Raw genomic sequence first — 17,416 nt, forward strand, 5'->3', positions numbered from 1 at the left:
CCTTTCATGGAGACTCTCTCACAGTTTAAATATAATGGATTACAACTTCACAGTGCTGTGGTGGTCCACACTCTGGGGGGGTATTTAGCTGGAACACAAATACTCGCTCTTTCTCGCTCCCTCCCTCGCTTTCTCTCATCCCAATCTGTGACTGTCTCTGTCTCTCTCTCTCCCCCTTTCCCTCCCCTTGCTGTCACTGTCTATCCCTCTGTGTCGCAAGCAGTGTAAAATGAAAATATAACATACAATATATATTTTGAAACAAAATATATAAAAATGTATGTATTAATTTTGTAAAAATGAATAAAAAATAAAATGCCCTTTTCACAGAGGTGTCATTGTAGGACAACACAAGTGCCTCTAATTATGCTATGGGTCTGCTCCTTTAGTGTACCTGGGCCGGGAAGTAGTCTTGGCCTCACTAGTTTAGTCCACAACCCTCGTCCCGCTACATAAAAGGACCAGCCCTGTAATTAGTGCAACGAGCGACACCTTTGTGAAAGGCTCCATTAGACGGTCATAACGATGGGTGCATCGAGTGTGTGAAGACGCGTTATAAATACATATCCCTCATTGCCTCTTGCAGGTTTGTGTGTATCTAGATTCTGCTTCTGCCGCCCGATTGGTCTGTATCTGCGATCGCCAGGTCAGGCTGAATGACGGCCAATTAAAAGCCTGTTGTACTGAGGTCAATGGATGCTTGATGGTGGTATGTTGCATGGTGGAGTATGATGACGCTGATGCACCAACAACGTATGGCGGTGCAACAATCAAGAAGGCAATACGCCTTTTAGAGAACCCAGGTTAGATTCCCACCTGCGATCCTTCACTACATTCACTTCCCTCGCTCCTTCAACCCACATTCCTGTCTTTCTTTGCTGTCCTGGCCACAAAGGCACAAAGCACATGAAAAATAGATTATGAGACATTTTATAAACGAAATAACATTAGTTATCAGGGAATCAGTGAAATAAAGTTATTTTTTACTCAGATGGAGAAACTAAGCTTGACATGTGTTTGTTTCACATTTAAATGGAACTTATAGGAACAAATGTCTTTTAACTCTGCCTTCATGATCAGGTTTGACTGGAGTGGGTTTGTGGGATGGGTGGCTTTTTAAATAAAGTGCTGTAATTTCACGGTAGTAATTTGCCAACGTTTCTCAAGAAATGAGTCCGCTTTGTAATATAAAAAGAAATGAAATGAAACTATAATTCTGAAAGTTATTTTTCGAAAAAGTAATTATCTAGAAAGTTACATTAATAATTACTGATTGAGGGGCAATATATTTGCTTGTAGAGCTTATGTAGAGGGAAGTCTTGGTGAAGACAACAGAGATAATTGTACAAAAATAATGTAGAATAATATGTTTATAATGATACAAATACTAAACCCCAAGGTAGGTGTCGCGCAGGATATCAAAATGTGGACGAACCAACAACACAGAAAGATTGTCACAGAATATCTCCATCACACGTTTTTATTAAACAAACACAATACATGCTCCCATTATTCTCTTTCTATGCTCTGTTTTGCACTATTATAGTCGCAGCAATTATGGGATTTCTCCTTTTGTGCAGATCTCTTGTGTGGGTTCAGTACGTGAGCTTTTCATTGTGAATGCAATAACCTCCTTAAGCAGCCTTTACTGCCTGTTTTTATGGCTGCCTCCACCGGCCAGAGCGAGCGAGAGGAATTGGTTTAACAGTATTTGAACCTTATATTGCACTTGAATCATTGTACCCTTGGTGTGTCATTGTGGAGAGGGGGGGGGGGGTGTTTGAGAAAACAATACAGGCAAAGGAAAATAAGCTTAATGTGAAATTTGTTCGTTTTATTCAAGTCTTGCTTGGAGAACTAAACTATAAATCTTGTCAAAGCAGCAGTTTTTATCATTTACCCTCTGGAGCCCGCGCTACCGAGGTTTGTTCCCTGGCCAGAGATCTTTCTGCTCTTTCTGTAAATTAACTTATTCATACACTTGCCCTTACCACTTTTCCCTGGCACTATATTCACTCACTTTCTCACAGACACACTCACCCCCTCACACACTCCCTTACATCTAGCAGCAGTGAAGCAGTGTGGTTGAGGCGTACGGCTAAATGCCCTTATCTGTTCTTTGATATAAAGTTGTTTATTTACGCACTCACCCTCGCATAACTGCCTCGGAATCCATTCACTCACTCAATCACCCAACACTAGTAGTTGGTGAGGTGTTGCAGCCACCGCTCAAATGTCTTCCTTGTCCGGGCTAATCCGGAGCACAATGAGATCTTAATGTCGCTGACTCTGGCTCATCACAAATCCAATAGCAATCAGGCGTGTCCTTGGCTGCAAAATGGCAGCATGTTTAGCCATCGACCGACCGCAGCGTGGCTGATGAAAGTGCGGCCCTCGTTGTTTTTACAGTATCGATCAGGCCGCTGGAACAAGAGGAGCCATTTTCTGCTCAATCCCAGCTAACAGGAGTGGGTTTTTATTTTATTTATTTTTTGCCTGGAGGTTTTGACATAGATTCGTTCTCCCCTGGTCTTGGTAAACCTCCACGTCTCGACAGCGGTCTTCAGACTGAATGTGGCCTCTATCGACATGTTGTTCTCAGGGTCATTCGTATTGAAATGTCTCTGGATAAAAGCCCTAAATGAATAGAGCTAATATCGCATCATTAGCTTGCATACCAAAAGGTGCTCAATTTAACGAATGGAGAAAAGATATGAATTACAAGACAAAAACCCAAAGCCCTGAGCGGTAAACTCTCACACACGAGAGAGAAGTCACATGAATCGATGGGTTTGTCTGTCTGTGTGTGTGTGTTTGTGTAATGTGGGCCAGCTCTCCCCCATGTCCTCGAGCTATGGGAGGCTATAGATCGCTGTGCACTGTTCCCATATTGATATCTCCTGTTGATTTGTATTTTATTTTTTTTGCCTCGTGCCAAAATAGACCTGGGGGTATAGATGAGATGAGATGAGAGAACGGACTTGGGTCCTTTCTCTTCTTCCCGCTGCCCTTTCATAGCTCCTTTCCTTCTAGTATCGTGTGTGTGTGTGTTTGTTTGTGTGTAGAGACTGTTATGTGTGTGTGTGTGTGTGTGTGTGTGTGTGTGTGTGTGTGTGTGTGTAGACTGTTAAGTGTGTGTATGTGTGGGGACTGCTGTGTGTGTCTGTGTGTGTGTGTGTACAGTTGTTGTTCTGTAAGCCCCCCGGGGGGGGGGCCTGGGTTCCAATGCGGGGCGGTGTTGTGAAGACGCTGTTCTGACTGGGATCACGACGGGTGTTTAATACCAGCCACCTCTGGAATACTGATGACAGTGAATCAATGACTGAGTAATTGCTTGTCATACGCATAATGGAGGGAGCCGTTTCTTCATCTTTCTCCTTCTTTTTGGTCTTTTCTTTTTTTACGAGCCAACTTTCGATTTCTGAAGTTCACTGAACCCGTGTTCACCCCTTCGTAGAAGCTACCTCGCTGCAGCCATTATCTAGTTCTCTCCTCTCAGCAATGGATAAATACATCCCCAAATTCAGTCTGTGTTTAATGAGAAGGGGTTAAAATATGGGGAGCCTAAGACACCACCGAGGCTAGCCCAGTGCTGGGTTCACCATCGTAATCAGGGGGGGTTGATTCCAAGACCCCTCTTCTGGGGCTGGAGCAGTCCTGTGTTCACGACATCACCGTACCCAATGGCTCAGGGATATTCAGAAATTGCTTCTCAATACATAAAAAGATATCTAAATGTATACGTCTATTCATGTGTTGTGTATACTGTCAATGTTTATTTTCAAGCCGACGTTACCTATTCATTCATTAGATGTGTGTGTGTGTGTGTGTGTGTGTGTGTGTGTGTGTGTGTGTGTGTGTGTGTGTGTGTGTGTGTGTGTGTTATAAAAACCATACCAAGTAACTGACATGATGCTCCATCACACGGTCTCATCCTCCTTTCTCACTTTCTGTTTCCTGTCTGCCTCCCAGCAACTGATGAGGGAACGTCAGCAGATGGCCAGCCGACCCTTCGCCTCGGTTGCCGTGGCTCTGGGGATGGGGGCGGAGCATACTGAGCTGGTGCAGCCCCTGATTGACGTGAGTAAAACACTTGACACAGAATACGTACACATAATTAATTTATGGTTGTTTGATTATTTTGTCCAGTGTTGAGGGTGTTTCACTCCTAGTCGAAAGGTGATGGGATCAAGCCCCGATTTCCACATCCTATCTGAAGGCATCCTTAAGCGAGATGCCCTATCCCCTACCTGTTCCTTAATGACAGCTAGGGGATCTGATACTGAATTCGCTGGATGTCGCTCTGGATGACAGCGTCTGATGGAGGACTTAATAGTTAACCGTAACAATTTACAATGCGGGGCCAGCTGTTTAAAAGTCATGGCAGGTGAGGCGGTGATACTCAGGAAGATGATACTAAAAGCTCGCAGCTATTTTGATGTACTATTAAGGAGGCTATAAAGAATCATTGTAAAGTAGTCCTACCTTTGATCAGACGTATAGTTAGGATTAAGGGGTTAACCGTAATCATAGATATTCTTTATTTTGGGTTTATCCAAGGCATTTTTCAGTGATGTACACACATCTTATGTTATGCCTGTGAATGTACACCTACGGTTGTAAGACCGAGGGCTTTGACCGACACAGGGAGAGGATATCAGGGCATGACCGCCAGGTAATTAGAATAATGGACATAAGCAATCTGCCACGGTGTTATGGTAACTTTCAAAAACCCTAATCACGTTAATGCCCTGAATGAATTAGGATCATCAGCCGGTAAACGCGTTCCTCATCCTACTGTCGCTCATTCCCTGAGCCGGTCTGTGTATCGCATTCACCATTTGTAAACCCCTGTTTAAAACCCTACGTTCACAAAGTCATTTAACGTGCACAAATCGATTAGTGTAAGGTTGGGAACACATTGGGAGGACATTTGTTGATGTAGGGCATAATTCCAGAAAAATACAGCAATTATAGCATCAGATAATGTATATAAAATACAATGAATCTGTGATACGAAATATCCCAGATTCACAATTCACTGTCTTGTGTTGACACTGGTGGTGGTGCTTGATTGATTCAGTTAATTCAGTGGCATGACATGGGCATAATGGACGGGGGCCAGCTTCATTTGCATCCTCTACAGCAGAGCTGCACAGCCCAGTGTAGCCAACTCTCATCCATAGAGCACCTTCCACGCGCCCAGCTAGGGAACCGCATCGAGTTCTCACAAACAAAGGCACAAGTCTCCGGTTTGTGGAGTTATTATGCGTCCCCCAACCTTATATTCTCAATGAGCATCGAGTTCTCACAAACAAAGGCACAAGTCTCCGGTTTGTGGAGTTATTATGCGTCCCCCAACCTTATATTCCCAATGAGCATCAAAAATGGCTTTGATTTGGGTCCAGATTTATTCATTTCTGACCTCGCAAGCAAAGCCCAATACGGAAATGCCTATCGCCAAACATTTAGTTTTAGTAAGCGTAAAAGCAGTTTGACTCCAACAGACTTCTCTGGCGTGCCGCTCTGTACGTGAACACAGACCTAAAGTCTCTGAATCACAGCTCGGCAGAAACAAAGCGTTGCTCTGGAGCACTTAGCAGAGCTCCCCCTCGTCGCTCCGCACCCGAGGCAGCGCCCCCAACCTCCGACCGGCGGGAACCGAAGCAACTGCAGCACAACGGGCTCGCCGTTTCGCTGTTAGCAAAGCGCTGAGCACCACTCCAGAGGCATTATGGGATGGCGGAGGATGGCACGGAGAGGCTGAAGGGGTGAAATGTAAAGTGGCAAAGTCGCACCTGAAAGCACTTAGTTGTCTCTCTCATCAAGCGGCCGCCTCCCGTCTTGCCAGGAGACACAAAAGCTTGCGTGAGGCGTGAAGTGACGGCACTTTGACATAAATATTAGACCGGAAACAAGTGATTAGCTGGGGAATAATGGAGCCCCTGCCACGTCGCAAAGGTTAACGCTTTTGGCGGGAAATGAAGTATGTGAGGGTACTCGGAGAACTGATGTATGGAAACTTCACATCCTTCCACTGATGCCGAAGCAACAAACGGAACACTTGACCTCAACGCAGCTCAAAGCTTGTTGCCGTCACTGCTGTTTGCCGTTCGTACACAAGAAACACAACCACAGGGAGCCAAAGTCTCTGGGAATAAGTCCCTCCCAAGCTCTTGGGTCGTACGATTGGATTGACATCTTCCATAGGGCTGTCTGGTTGGTTGAACCATTGGTTGTTCGTCCAAATTCTCATCAACCACTGGGGATCCTTTCATTAAGAAAGAAAAGAGCTTCTAAGTTCTTCTCTTATTTTCGCGGGTGGCTGGGACAAATGCAGACGAGTAAAAATACAATTTAAGGCTCTGTCGTTTGTTTTAATAATCGTATGGCTAAATAGACTTTTGAAACAGGAGGTCAAAACAATGAAGTCGTCGGTGTGGCAGCATTTTATAAAATTGAGGCGAAAAAAGTGATCCAGAAGATAATCTAGATCATCTAATCATCTAAAAATGTTGGGATATCTTTCATGTTTAACACTTGATAGACTTGAATGTGAACATATCAGAATTGGCATCTTGGCAAGAACTGATGCGCCATCCATCTCAACCCCTTATTATAAACACTGAACTAATCCTAAAATCGACTACTCCGACGTGTGTTGTCTATATACTATCATGACGCAGCCCGATTAAATGAATCTAATCTATCTAGATGACGTAGATATTTAAATTTTATTATTTATTTTGACCAAACGATTGGGTGGTAGAGTTGGTCGAATTTCAGTAAACCAGGGTTTTCTTTGGTTGTCTACAACCCACATCTTCCACTAACGGTTTCCTCAAATAATTATCTCTTTCAAGTACGTGAAATTAAAATAAATGAACTGAATAAACAACCGAGCAATTAAACCGAAGACAACCTGCTATAACTGACTTTTTCCCCTCTTCTTCTGAAATCACACCGCTGTGTGATTTCAGTAGCATGGTAGCATGTACCAGAACCCATTACATGGAGGGCTCTGGGTCTGTGGTTATTGCTCTTTATTAGTATGCTCATGCGCGGGGCTCTTTTTATTGAGGAAAGGCAGAAGGCAGTTCCCTAGCCGTCTGCGCTCTAGCTGTATATGTGTATGTTGGACCCAGTACAGCGCCATCATTGCCCTGGCTCTAACTCAAGGTGACCATACGAAGCCAAGGCCTGGTTCTCTTTTATGGCGGTTAATTGAGGCAGCATCTGGCGTCGTTTGGTTGTTTAGAATGTCGGTTAATGGCAATGAGGACGCCGCTGCCGAGCTCGCTCGCGGCGTGGATTCCTCCGCTCCACTGGCGCGGTAATGGCAGCCGTGTTGGCATTGGCGCTGACACCACCGTGCTTCAGTCAATGCCCGACGTCTTGAGAGTAAGGCAAGCCGACTCAGGTTTGGCTAGCCCCTTTGTTTGTGTCTTGGAGTTAACTGAATTAAAGTGGGCGTCCCGTCGGCGTTCGTCGTGCGTTCAGATACTTTGATGAGACGCTTTGTGCCGTCAAGGGATTAGTATCCAAGGACTATAATATGAATGAAGAAAGTTTCAAGAAGGCTTAAAGCTGCCCCTCCTCCCGCCGTCATTAACCCCGAACCGGTCCCCCCCTGCCTCCGCTGGCTCCGTCCACGTCCACTTTGGCCTGAGCACGCAGATCGGTGCCCATTTCCCTGATTTGGAGGCTCAGCCCCCGGCCCCCTCGGACACCACCACACCCGTCCCTCCCCAGATATGGCCGCTGCTTTTCAGCCAATCAGAACGCAGCTCTGCCTGACACAGATGTCTCTCCTGACTGTGTCGGGGCGTCCAACATATGGAGCGGCTAACGAACGGCCAGCGTGATGGATGATACCTGTCAGGAGGGGGGTGTGTGTGTGTGTGTGTGTGTGTGTGTGTGTGTGTGTGTGTGTGTGTGTGTGTGTGTGTGTGTGTGTGTGTGTGTGTGTGTGTGTGTGTGTGTGTGTGTGTGTGTGGGTGTTGTTAATAGATGAATGAGAGCAGGCTGCGTTGGATGCAGAGTGTCTTGTGTCCTCTGGTTTATTGTAAAGTAGACAGTTGAAGGACCTAATCCCAGCATTCCAGACATGTTTTGGGGGGTGGGGCAGTCATCGGGTTGGATCTCCAATGTGTGTAGGCCTCCTAAGGACACACAGGCTGTACTAGTTACCCTACATGCTCCCTTCATGACCTGCCTCTGAACGCCTTGGAGGCAAGTAGGGCAAATTGGTGCACAATCATACGAACACGTACGTGAGTACATGAGCAGTGAAGTGAAACGTGGAGAACTCGTCCTCGTGTACGAGTTCAAGGGGGGGGTGTATAATCGAAATGATCAGCGGTATCATAAAAATCAGTGCCAGCGATAACGCCACGAGAGTAAAGTGGACGTACCAGGGGATGGGCGGCGCAGTCCTCTGCAGAAAGGGCTTTGAATCAATTCAAAGCCCTTTTCTTAGAAAATCCTATTACCCGTACCTTTGTGAACCACACACTTATAACCATAAATAGCTATGCCAGCGACAGGCTTGGAGATTTAAGTATAATTAACGTCAAAAAGGCACCATTTCGCTGTCACCGCGCTGCCAGGCTCCAATGGAGATGACGTAGCAGCGTGTTGCTGATTGGGGGGCCGGCGGTGGGCTACCTCTCGGGGGGCCCGGGCTGGATCTAATGATGCTTCACTCAGTGATGCGTGCAGGGGTTACAGCCCCCCCCCCCCCCCCCCCCCCCCCCCCCCCTCCGCGGCAGAGCGTCCGCCGTGCGCGCGTACGAACACGGCCTACATCCAGCTCAATTAGCGGGACCACTCGGGTGGGCCTGGAATGGCGTGCCGTCAAATTGTCCTTTGCGTGACAGCGGTGGTTTGAAACGCGGGGGCACCTGGAGATGGGGAGAGTGTGTACCTTTCACAGATGCCTGGAAACAGACGGCAAACAGGTCATGGAAATTAATTGGGCTAAACAACGGCGGCGGCACTCACGTACACTCACCCCCCTCCCCCCAAACCCTACCCCACCTCACACCTCACGCCTGCCTCTAGTGCCAGCCACTGCTCTCGTACGACTGTGGTGCTTTAATGGCTGGTGTTACGATACACGCCGACTCCCGGCGTGGATCTAAAGTTACGTCACAATTGAACAGTGGCTTCAGTTTCCAGCCATCTCGTAGATAAAAAAGTGTTGACATGCAAAAGAGTCAAACCTCCAACCTCTAGAAACATCAACAATATGACGGAGGATGAACTGCCCAAAGTCAATCTACTTATGCGAATCCAACCCTTTGTGTAAATAAACACAAAAACAGCCATTTAAATGGGCGTAGAACCATGAAAGGTTAGACCCTCCCCGGTGGGGTCTGAAGATAAATGCGCTCTTTGCCTAGAACGAGCCGACCAGCTAGACTGGTGATCTTTTGTTTTTGTTTCTGCTACGCTCGGCCACGCCTCGTCACCCTCCAGTCTCCCTCTTCTTCTTCCTCCTCCTCCTCCTCTTCTGCTGTGTTCCCCTGCCTGCTCCTCGTCCGCCTGCCTCCGTCCTCCGTTGATCCTCCTCCGTTCTGCGATGGAAATGAAAGCCGGGACTGTTTACCGTTATTGTCACCAGTGACCGTTTGTCCTCCCCCTTCCCTCTCACCCTCTTTATTTCTTCGGTTGGTATTTGAAAAGCACTCATCCAAACATGAGGCCATGCTTTCGGCCTCATTTGGCTCATATTGCTAATCCCTCCTTGCGCTGTCAAGTTTATGTTGACAAAAGAAGCAACCTCGCCCCCATCTTTTAGCAAGACGACTGCATAGCCGTGCGTCTTATCCGGCGTTTTCAACCTGCTTCAACGGGGACACCTAGAGCAAGGCACCCGGCATTACCAGGGCCGCCGCCGGCAAGGGGGTAGCCTCCGCCGCCGGCGAGAGAGGTCCCTCTGCGGGCGGGCGAGAGAGTCATCTCAGCGGGCGAGCAAGAGTGTAGGTTCAGCGGGCGATAGAGTAGCCTCCGCGGGCCGGCGAGAGAGAGCGTCGGTTAGCAAATGAGAAGCCACTCAGCGCTGATTAAGGGAGCGGCTGGCGGCGGAGAGGGGCTGGCGTGCGGCCCCCCTCCTCCCAGAGTGCTCTGTGAGTCGGGCACTTGCATATTTATCGGTACTCTGGAGGAGACGCCACGTGGAGTTTGGTGACGGAATACCTGGCTGCTGCCTCCTTCACCTGCTGTTACCGGGACCACTTTAAGACGCACACAGTTTTTGCCCGAAGTCATCTGAGAGGCACTTTTATCCAGAAGGACAAGTTGGAAGGGTTCAGGGCTCAATATAAGTATGCGACGGACATGGGGATCCGAGTCAATACACTTCTGGGTGTTAGCAGAACACCCCTAGCCACTACGTTCAGTTACAGCTTGAATTCTCACCTCATGGTAATGGTGGCCATATATTGCGTATTTTACACTCTTCCGATTGTACATTATCAGATGTGCAGGGAATTCATTCCAGTGGCCAACATTTTGAGCTAATTTAAGTTATTTAATAGAAATTGCCAACCGTCTAGCCTGTGGCAAAGTGAATAATGTTTTGGTGAAGGGTGCTGTACCTCTTTAAAGGTGTCTGGATCGTTACCAGCGCTTAGAGTCGGTTCAGAGTTCCTTTGTTTTTGGGTCCATGGTTTTTCAGTACGATTTTATTTATTTTTTTCAAACGTATGAAGCAAGGTTGACTGAGGGTTTCTGTGGCTGTAATTAGGGAGGCGTGCGACACGTTAATTGCAGCTCGTCTTGGGAGTTGATCCGTACCCCAGGCGCGGAGAACGCTGGGGTCGGGCTGTCGCCATTTTGGAAAAAAGTCTTGAGAAACTGTTTAGAATAGGTTTGCTTGTTGGTGGACGGTTCTTGGTTCAAATCCGGGAATTCCATTTGGACTTTATTTCTAATTTTTCTAATGAGAACTGTCAAAGTTGAAACAATTATTATTATTTTTTTCTGTTTCTCAACTTTTGACTATTTGTTGAAAACTTTTTTTATTCCTCAATTTATTGTCAGTTTTATTATGTTGCCTACGTTTTAAAATGATTCTTTCATTTCAAGTTCTAGTCCTGTCATTGTATTCTAAATAAAAAAAATGATAAAGTCCACCTCCATGATGTAATCTGGCAAAGAACAGCTCAGAAGTATTTGCTGTACGTGCGTTTCATTAGCGACTTTGTCCTTTAGCGGGGTGATATAATTCTGGCATGACGAGGGGAGTTTAAAGTGGGATGCCGCTGCTGACAATGAATTATGGATATTTCCATTTCAAGGTGTGAGCATTCTCCATTTGGCGCGCCATCATGGTTTATGGCTCCTGGGCGACTCACAGGGTCAGACTGAGCAGGCTCGTCTGTGTTTACCTGTCTGCTGAGTTATAAATGTGCTTTCTATACAGATATGCCCCCCCCCCACCCCCCCATACACCATCCACACACAAATGCATGCATGCACTCATGCATACAAACACACATATTCAAACATCAACACATGCAAATACCAATATCACAGAACACGAACAAACGACTTTAATAAAGAATTGTCCTCCTTCGCCAAGCGTGTAAAACTACCTTGATTACTAGAACTAGAACTCTTTTCTGTGTCTGACGATGCTGCCAAACAAATAACAGTTATCGGATTTGACTTTGTTACCCAGTTACTCAAAGTAACATTTATCAGATTTGTGTGTGTGTGTGTATTGGTTTACGTTGGTATGTGTTAATGTGTCCCCCTCTGTTGGTTCCCAGGGCCCTCCCAAGCCCATCGCCGTGGAGCCGTGCCTTGGGGGGAAGGCGGCCGTCCTCACCGTCCTGGTGAAGCTCCCCGCAGGGCCCCTCGGCCTCCCACCCCCCGGACAGTCTGGTGAGGACACACACACACGCACACACGCACACACGCACACACACACACACACACACACACACACACACACACACACACACACCCTTTGCACTCCAACTGCCACTGGTTGGAGGGATCCCTCACTCTGCGTTCCTTCCCAAGGGTTCCTCTTATGGCGCGTTTCCACTGCAGGGTCGGCGTGGCCCACCCTGGCCCGGACTTTGCCGTACCCGTTCCGGCCCCGTTCTCGGGACTCCTCCGTTGGGGTACCGCAAACGAGACGAGACGGCTGAAAGGGTCCCGTGAAATTCTAGCTACACCCCCCCTCCGTTGATTGGTCGACAGAATCGTCACTTCCGGGTGACACGGGGATAAAAACAAACAAACAGTAGCCTCGAGGTATTATTCTTTACAATTAACTTGTCGCGTAAAACGCTTGCTTGGGCGAACAAGGAGGTGGAGACGTTCGTCTGCATTTTTGGGGAGGAAGACGTTTTTTACGATGTTTACGTAGCTGCCGCGGCGATCGACATCCGGCCTACCACAAAGGGTACTGTCGGCAGTGGAAACGCGACCTCGGAACTGAGCTGGGCTATACCGCCCCCTCCCTACCGCACCTTTGCGATCCGATCCGTTCCGCACCCTGCAGTGGAAACGCGGCATTCAAGACTTTTATTTGCCCTTGTGGGTGCTAGGACAATGGGGTATCATGAAACACAAGCCCTTTGAGGCTCACTGTGAATAAGGGCTATACAGACTGACCCGACACATGCAGAGATACTAAGCCCGATTAGAGACTCATTTATCTCACATTTCTTTGGCATGCTTGGGGTCATCCATATTTAAACATAGATTTACTAAATTGAATCGATCAAACAAAGGAATTATATTTTAATTTAAATACAATTTCCATTAAAAAAAATCATATTTCCGACCTAAGTTGTGCAAATGAACATTTTAAAATCACGAAGATCAAGGCTGACGTTGTTTGCAGCGTGATTCTCTAGAGTTGCAAGACCTCCAAACAGCTTTAACTCAAACACAAATACAAAAGAAAGGTGGACTTCACAACCTTCTTTATCTTATTGTTGTGAGTGTAAATGTGTGTGTGTGCGTATGGCGAGGCGTCATCCACTTTCCCACCATTAGCCTCTAAGCTAAAGTCTCATTAATGCTAGCGAGCGACGTAGCAGCAGATTGTGATGACTGCTGTTTGTTCCCTTCCTGCCCGACAACACTTTACGCCCTCCGAGGTGCTAAAAGCACACTCTGCGCCGGTGGTTATCAAACGACCTTTCCGCTCAACACGAGACGCGAGTCTGACATAAATTAGTCATAAAATCAACTGAAGAGGACGACAGAGACTGAGCACTAGGCTGCCCGTGCGGTCTTCTCAGGCGTATAAAGCTAAAGAGCTCTTCGAGTCCCACCTAATGGTGTGGCTCTTTAACACGTTGTGAAGGAAGCGGTTTAGCGCTTTGGAGTGCGGAGGTAATGCTGGCAGATTTGCTCCCGTAATGGCTCTCCATATGAACCTTGGTAGTGTTCTGTCTGACTGGTGTCGGCACCGAAGCATCTGTCAATGTGGTCTGGGGGCAACGGGAACTCACGTCCACCGGGATGAGCTCGCATCAAGTGACTCAAACTCTTGTTAAAAAAAAAAGAACAAAAAACGCATTTGATGCAATGGAATGAAAGGAGACATGAGCAGATAAGAGACACACAAACGCGTAACTGTATGCGCGCCCACGCACACACAGATACCCACGTACTCGCACAGAGATGCCTGCGCGCCCACTAAACGGCAGCCAGACACACACAGAGTTTCCGCTCCGCTGGCCTTCCGAACCGGACCGCGACCGGAGGTAATCTGGCACGCCACCGTCGCACCATGAATCAGTGGGTTTCAATCAGGTCCTCATGTAGCTAGATACCAGCTGTCACCACCCATGGGTGGGAGCGGGGGGGGTGTGTGTGTGTGTGTGTGTGTGTATGTGTCTTGTGGTCTCTCTGATGATGCGTTGCGTTATCTCCGTTCGTCAGACAACTCTGACGTCGAGGCTGCAGGGAACACTTTATTTAGGGGTTAATTCCCTGGTGCGCAAGCTCCGCCCACCTGGCTGTAGCAGCCAATGACACGCTCTGGTTCAGACCGTTTGTCTGAGAGGCCCTTCACTGGGAGCAGGGCCAGAGTTACCAGAGCAGAACGCATTCACACACACACACACACACACACACACACACACACACACACACACACACACACACACACACACACACACACAGGAACAAACAGGAACAAACAGGAAACCACTGATGCTTAAAGACAATACACAAAGACACTCATTCAAACGCACACACACACAAATACACATTTGCCTGTAGCCAATAATTGGCTGTGACCAATATGATGGGCCGTCTTTTTGTCACCATGCTATAGACAGCAACTGCTACTACCGACTGACGGCTAGTTCTACATGGATACAAACAGCTAGCACTACTAGCTCCGGACCGCTAGCAATTTGTAGCTACAGGCCCCCCTCGCCAGCATGGGGCTGCAAGGGGAGGGTCCGATCCAGCCTGCTGACGGTGTAGCCCTGCTGACGCTAGCTCGCGCTCTGGAGGACGTTCCGATGCGTTTACGACCCTAGGAGAGGCGGCGGAACCACAGAGGCTGCTGCTGTTCCCCCCGCTGACAGCTGCTGCCGCAGAATCGACCAAACTAAACAAACCCCGGGCTAGACACGAGCACACACACAACGCCGTCGCCACAAGTTATGCGTGTCGTTTTATGGTTAGCCCTTTCCGTTTGAAATCGTTTATGCAGCCGCTGGATTTAAATCCTCAGCCTCTGGGCGGAATCTGGGAACGGTCGGTTGGTTCGTTGTCGAATCGCTCTGACTGCCGCTCTGCGTCTGGTGTCGGAAGAATAAATAATAATCAACAGAAATAAACTTCCCCTTTTCGGTTTCGGTTTTTCGGTTCAATTTTTGTTTGAAACACACACACGCACACGCACACGCACACACACACAGGAACAAACAGGAAACCACTGATGCTTAAAGACAATACACAAAGACACTCATTCAAACGCACACACACACAAATACACATTTGGCTGTAGCGAATAATTGGCTGTGACCAATATGATGGGCTGTCTTTTTGTCACCATGCTATAGACAGCTACTGCTACGATCGACAGACAGCTAGTTGTACATGGATACAAACAGCTAGCAATACTAGCTCCGGACCGCTAGCAATTTGTAGCTATCGACAGAAATAAACTTCAACAGAAATAAACTTCCCCTTTTCGGTTTCGGTTTTTCGGTTCAATTTTTGTTTGAATCCGTTTTTTGTCACGGCTTTGTGAGAGGTGTCGGATAAATTAATCCAATCAATCAGAAATAAATAAATAAATGCACGTTTCTTTGGGGGTTCCTGTTTGACTGCTGCTCTGTGACTGATGTCCATACAGAACCTGGATAAAGTCTCTGCGTCTCTTGTCTCCTCCCAGGGGTGACGGTGGCCAGCGCGCTGATAGACATCTCTCAGGTCAAGACGTCGGACTTCAAGGACAAGACCCTGGGCTTGAAGAGCCGCAAGGCCCACCCGCCGGCCCACCAGGGCACCTGCGTCTGAGCCCCCCCCAGCCCTCCACGGGGGGGGTGGGGGGGGTGACGGCTCCACGCTGAGCGCCCTATAGAGACACCGGGGAGAAGGGAGGGGCATACGAGACTCCATTCGCCTGCACTCCCCTTAGCATCTCAGCTTTCCCACCGTTTAAGCAAAACGTGTCCTAGATCTGCTCTCCATCTCCCTCGAACACACACACACACACACACACCTCTCACCTCTCACCTCGCCCCATAACCGGAGGGCAAGCACCTGGACCCCTAAAGGTCATCCATTGTGTCTTCGTCATGGAGACGCTCCGAGCCGCTGGCCAGAAAGAGATGTCATGTGACTTCAAGGATCCTTCGCTGTAGCACCAAACACCTCTGGTCAAGCTTTTGTATGTGAAAGTGATTGCACGTGACACGTTTTTGGTCATGTGATCAGTGACCCTTGACCCTCGTTCAAGTCTGTCCGTCCGTCTGTTGGTTGGTTAACCAAACTTTGCTTATTCCTTCCACGTGTGTGTGTGTGTGTGTGTGTGTGTGTGTGTGTGTGTGTGTGTGTGTGTGTGTGTGTGTGTGTGTGTGTGTGTGTGTGTGTGTGTGTGTGTGTGTGTGTGTGTGTGTGAGAACCTTGTGACGCTACCCTCCCACTCTCTGTTCCAGCTCAAGTCTGCATTTTTAGTGCAATACATTTTAAATAAATAAACTATACCATGAAAGCGTCGCGGCGAGAGAGGAAATCGCTCAGAGGCAATGTCTAGATCCTTGGGGCTTTAAGAAGCAGAACCACAATTGTTTTTTCTTCACCTCGGATATGTCAATTTTTTGTTTGGTCGCCCACAACCCAAACTGGATGATACAGCTGTTTTAAAAAGAATTTATGTACATAACAGAGACCTTGTTTTATGTTTTTTCTTTCGGGATGTCTTCTCCACTACGAATTGTCGAGTGTCTCTTTGCAGCAAAAGAAACGGTTTAAAATGGAGGACTTGTGCGAACGTTGGACATTTAAGCGCATGGGACGGAAAAAGATGTTTCCTGGACACTCACACTATCGGACAACATAACTGTGTATATTGTTATTTTTTATTATTGTTTTTCAAGAGGCATATTTAGGGGTGGGGGGGGGGTTAACATGCCTTTGAAACGCCTGTGTTGCCTGTGAAACTGTTTTTAACTCCTGCGGAGGGTGTGTGTTTTGCAGCGTTTACTTTGGCATGATGTTGACATTGTGTCACGTCTGGTTGTTCCGCCCTCCTGGACGTGTAACGGTGTCTTGAACGAACAAACGTGTGTCTTGATTCTTTTAATTTTTTTTACTCTTATGTCAGATGGATGTTTTTTTTTTATCACTGAAGGACGAAGAGAAGCGTTTTACTTTAGCCCTCGTCCGATAGCTGTGTGACGACTTGGTCTGTCACTAGTCTAGTGGAGAGAGAGCCCTCGGTCCGCTATTGTTTTCATATTCTATTGATTCACGTGTAATGGCATATTTAACTTAATATTATTGTTGACTTATAAAAAAAAATTGATGTTCCTTGTTACCGTTTTTTTTTTTTTACATTTCTTCCAAGGACTTGCGTGGGCATTGTTCGTGTGGTTTTATCGTAGCAGAGTGGTAACTATAGCGCATCTCGTTGCCGTATGCCGGCTAATGTGTTCTTTTTAAAGTTTGTTTTCAATGTTTTTTTAAAGGTATTGCTTTACGGTGCCATTACACAGGAATCATGGTCCTTCACTTTTAAGATGGAAAGAGACGAGAGAAACAAACCGCAGATCAGAAATCTTTAATGTATTACAAAGATGGACATCATGCCAGAAAATAAAAAAACACTACTTCTAAGATCTACGCCCAAGTCATTTTGAAATGTCACACTCACTTGCTACCGTCGTATTCTGTCCTTGTTTATTTAAAAGCCTTTGTCGTA

General features: G+C 47.2%; 1 protein-coding gene across 5 annotated transcripts in view; it reads left to right on the forward strand.

Annotated features, from left to right (window-relative positions):
* atrnl1b (attractin-like 1b) overlaps positions 1-17,331 on the forward strand; it is an 84,878-nt gene extending 67,547 nt beyond the window's left edge. For 4 of the 5 annotated variants that reach the window (XM_060036975.1, XM_060036978.1, XM_060036976.1 and 1 more), the window contains 3 exons: positions 3,973-4,080; positions 11,778-11,892; positions 15,386-17,331. In XM_060036975.1, the coding sequence (XP_059892958.1) occupies positions 3,973-4,080; positions 11,778-11,892; positions 15,386-15,510 (348 nt within the window). In that variant the 3' untranslated portion in view covers positions 15,511-17,331. Of the gene's footprint in view, positions 1-3,959; positions 4,081-11,777; positions 11,893-15,385 lie in introns of all 5 variants that reach the window. The other variant, XM_060036977.1, reaches the window with a different exon arrangement.
* The last annotated feature ends 85 nt before the right edge of the window (positions 17,332-17,416 follow it).

This window comes from Gadus macrocephalus, chromosome 18 (genome assembly GCF_031168955.1).
Source record: "Gadus macrocephalus chromosome 18, ASM3116895v1".
Classification (NCBI taxonomy): Eukaryota; Metazoa; Chordata; class Actinopteri; order Gadiformes; family Gadidae; genus Gadus; species Gadus macrocephalus.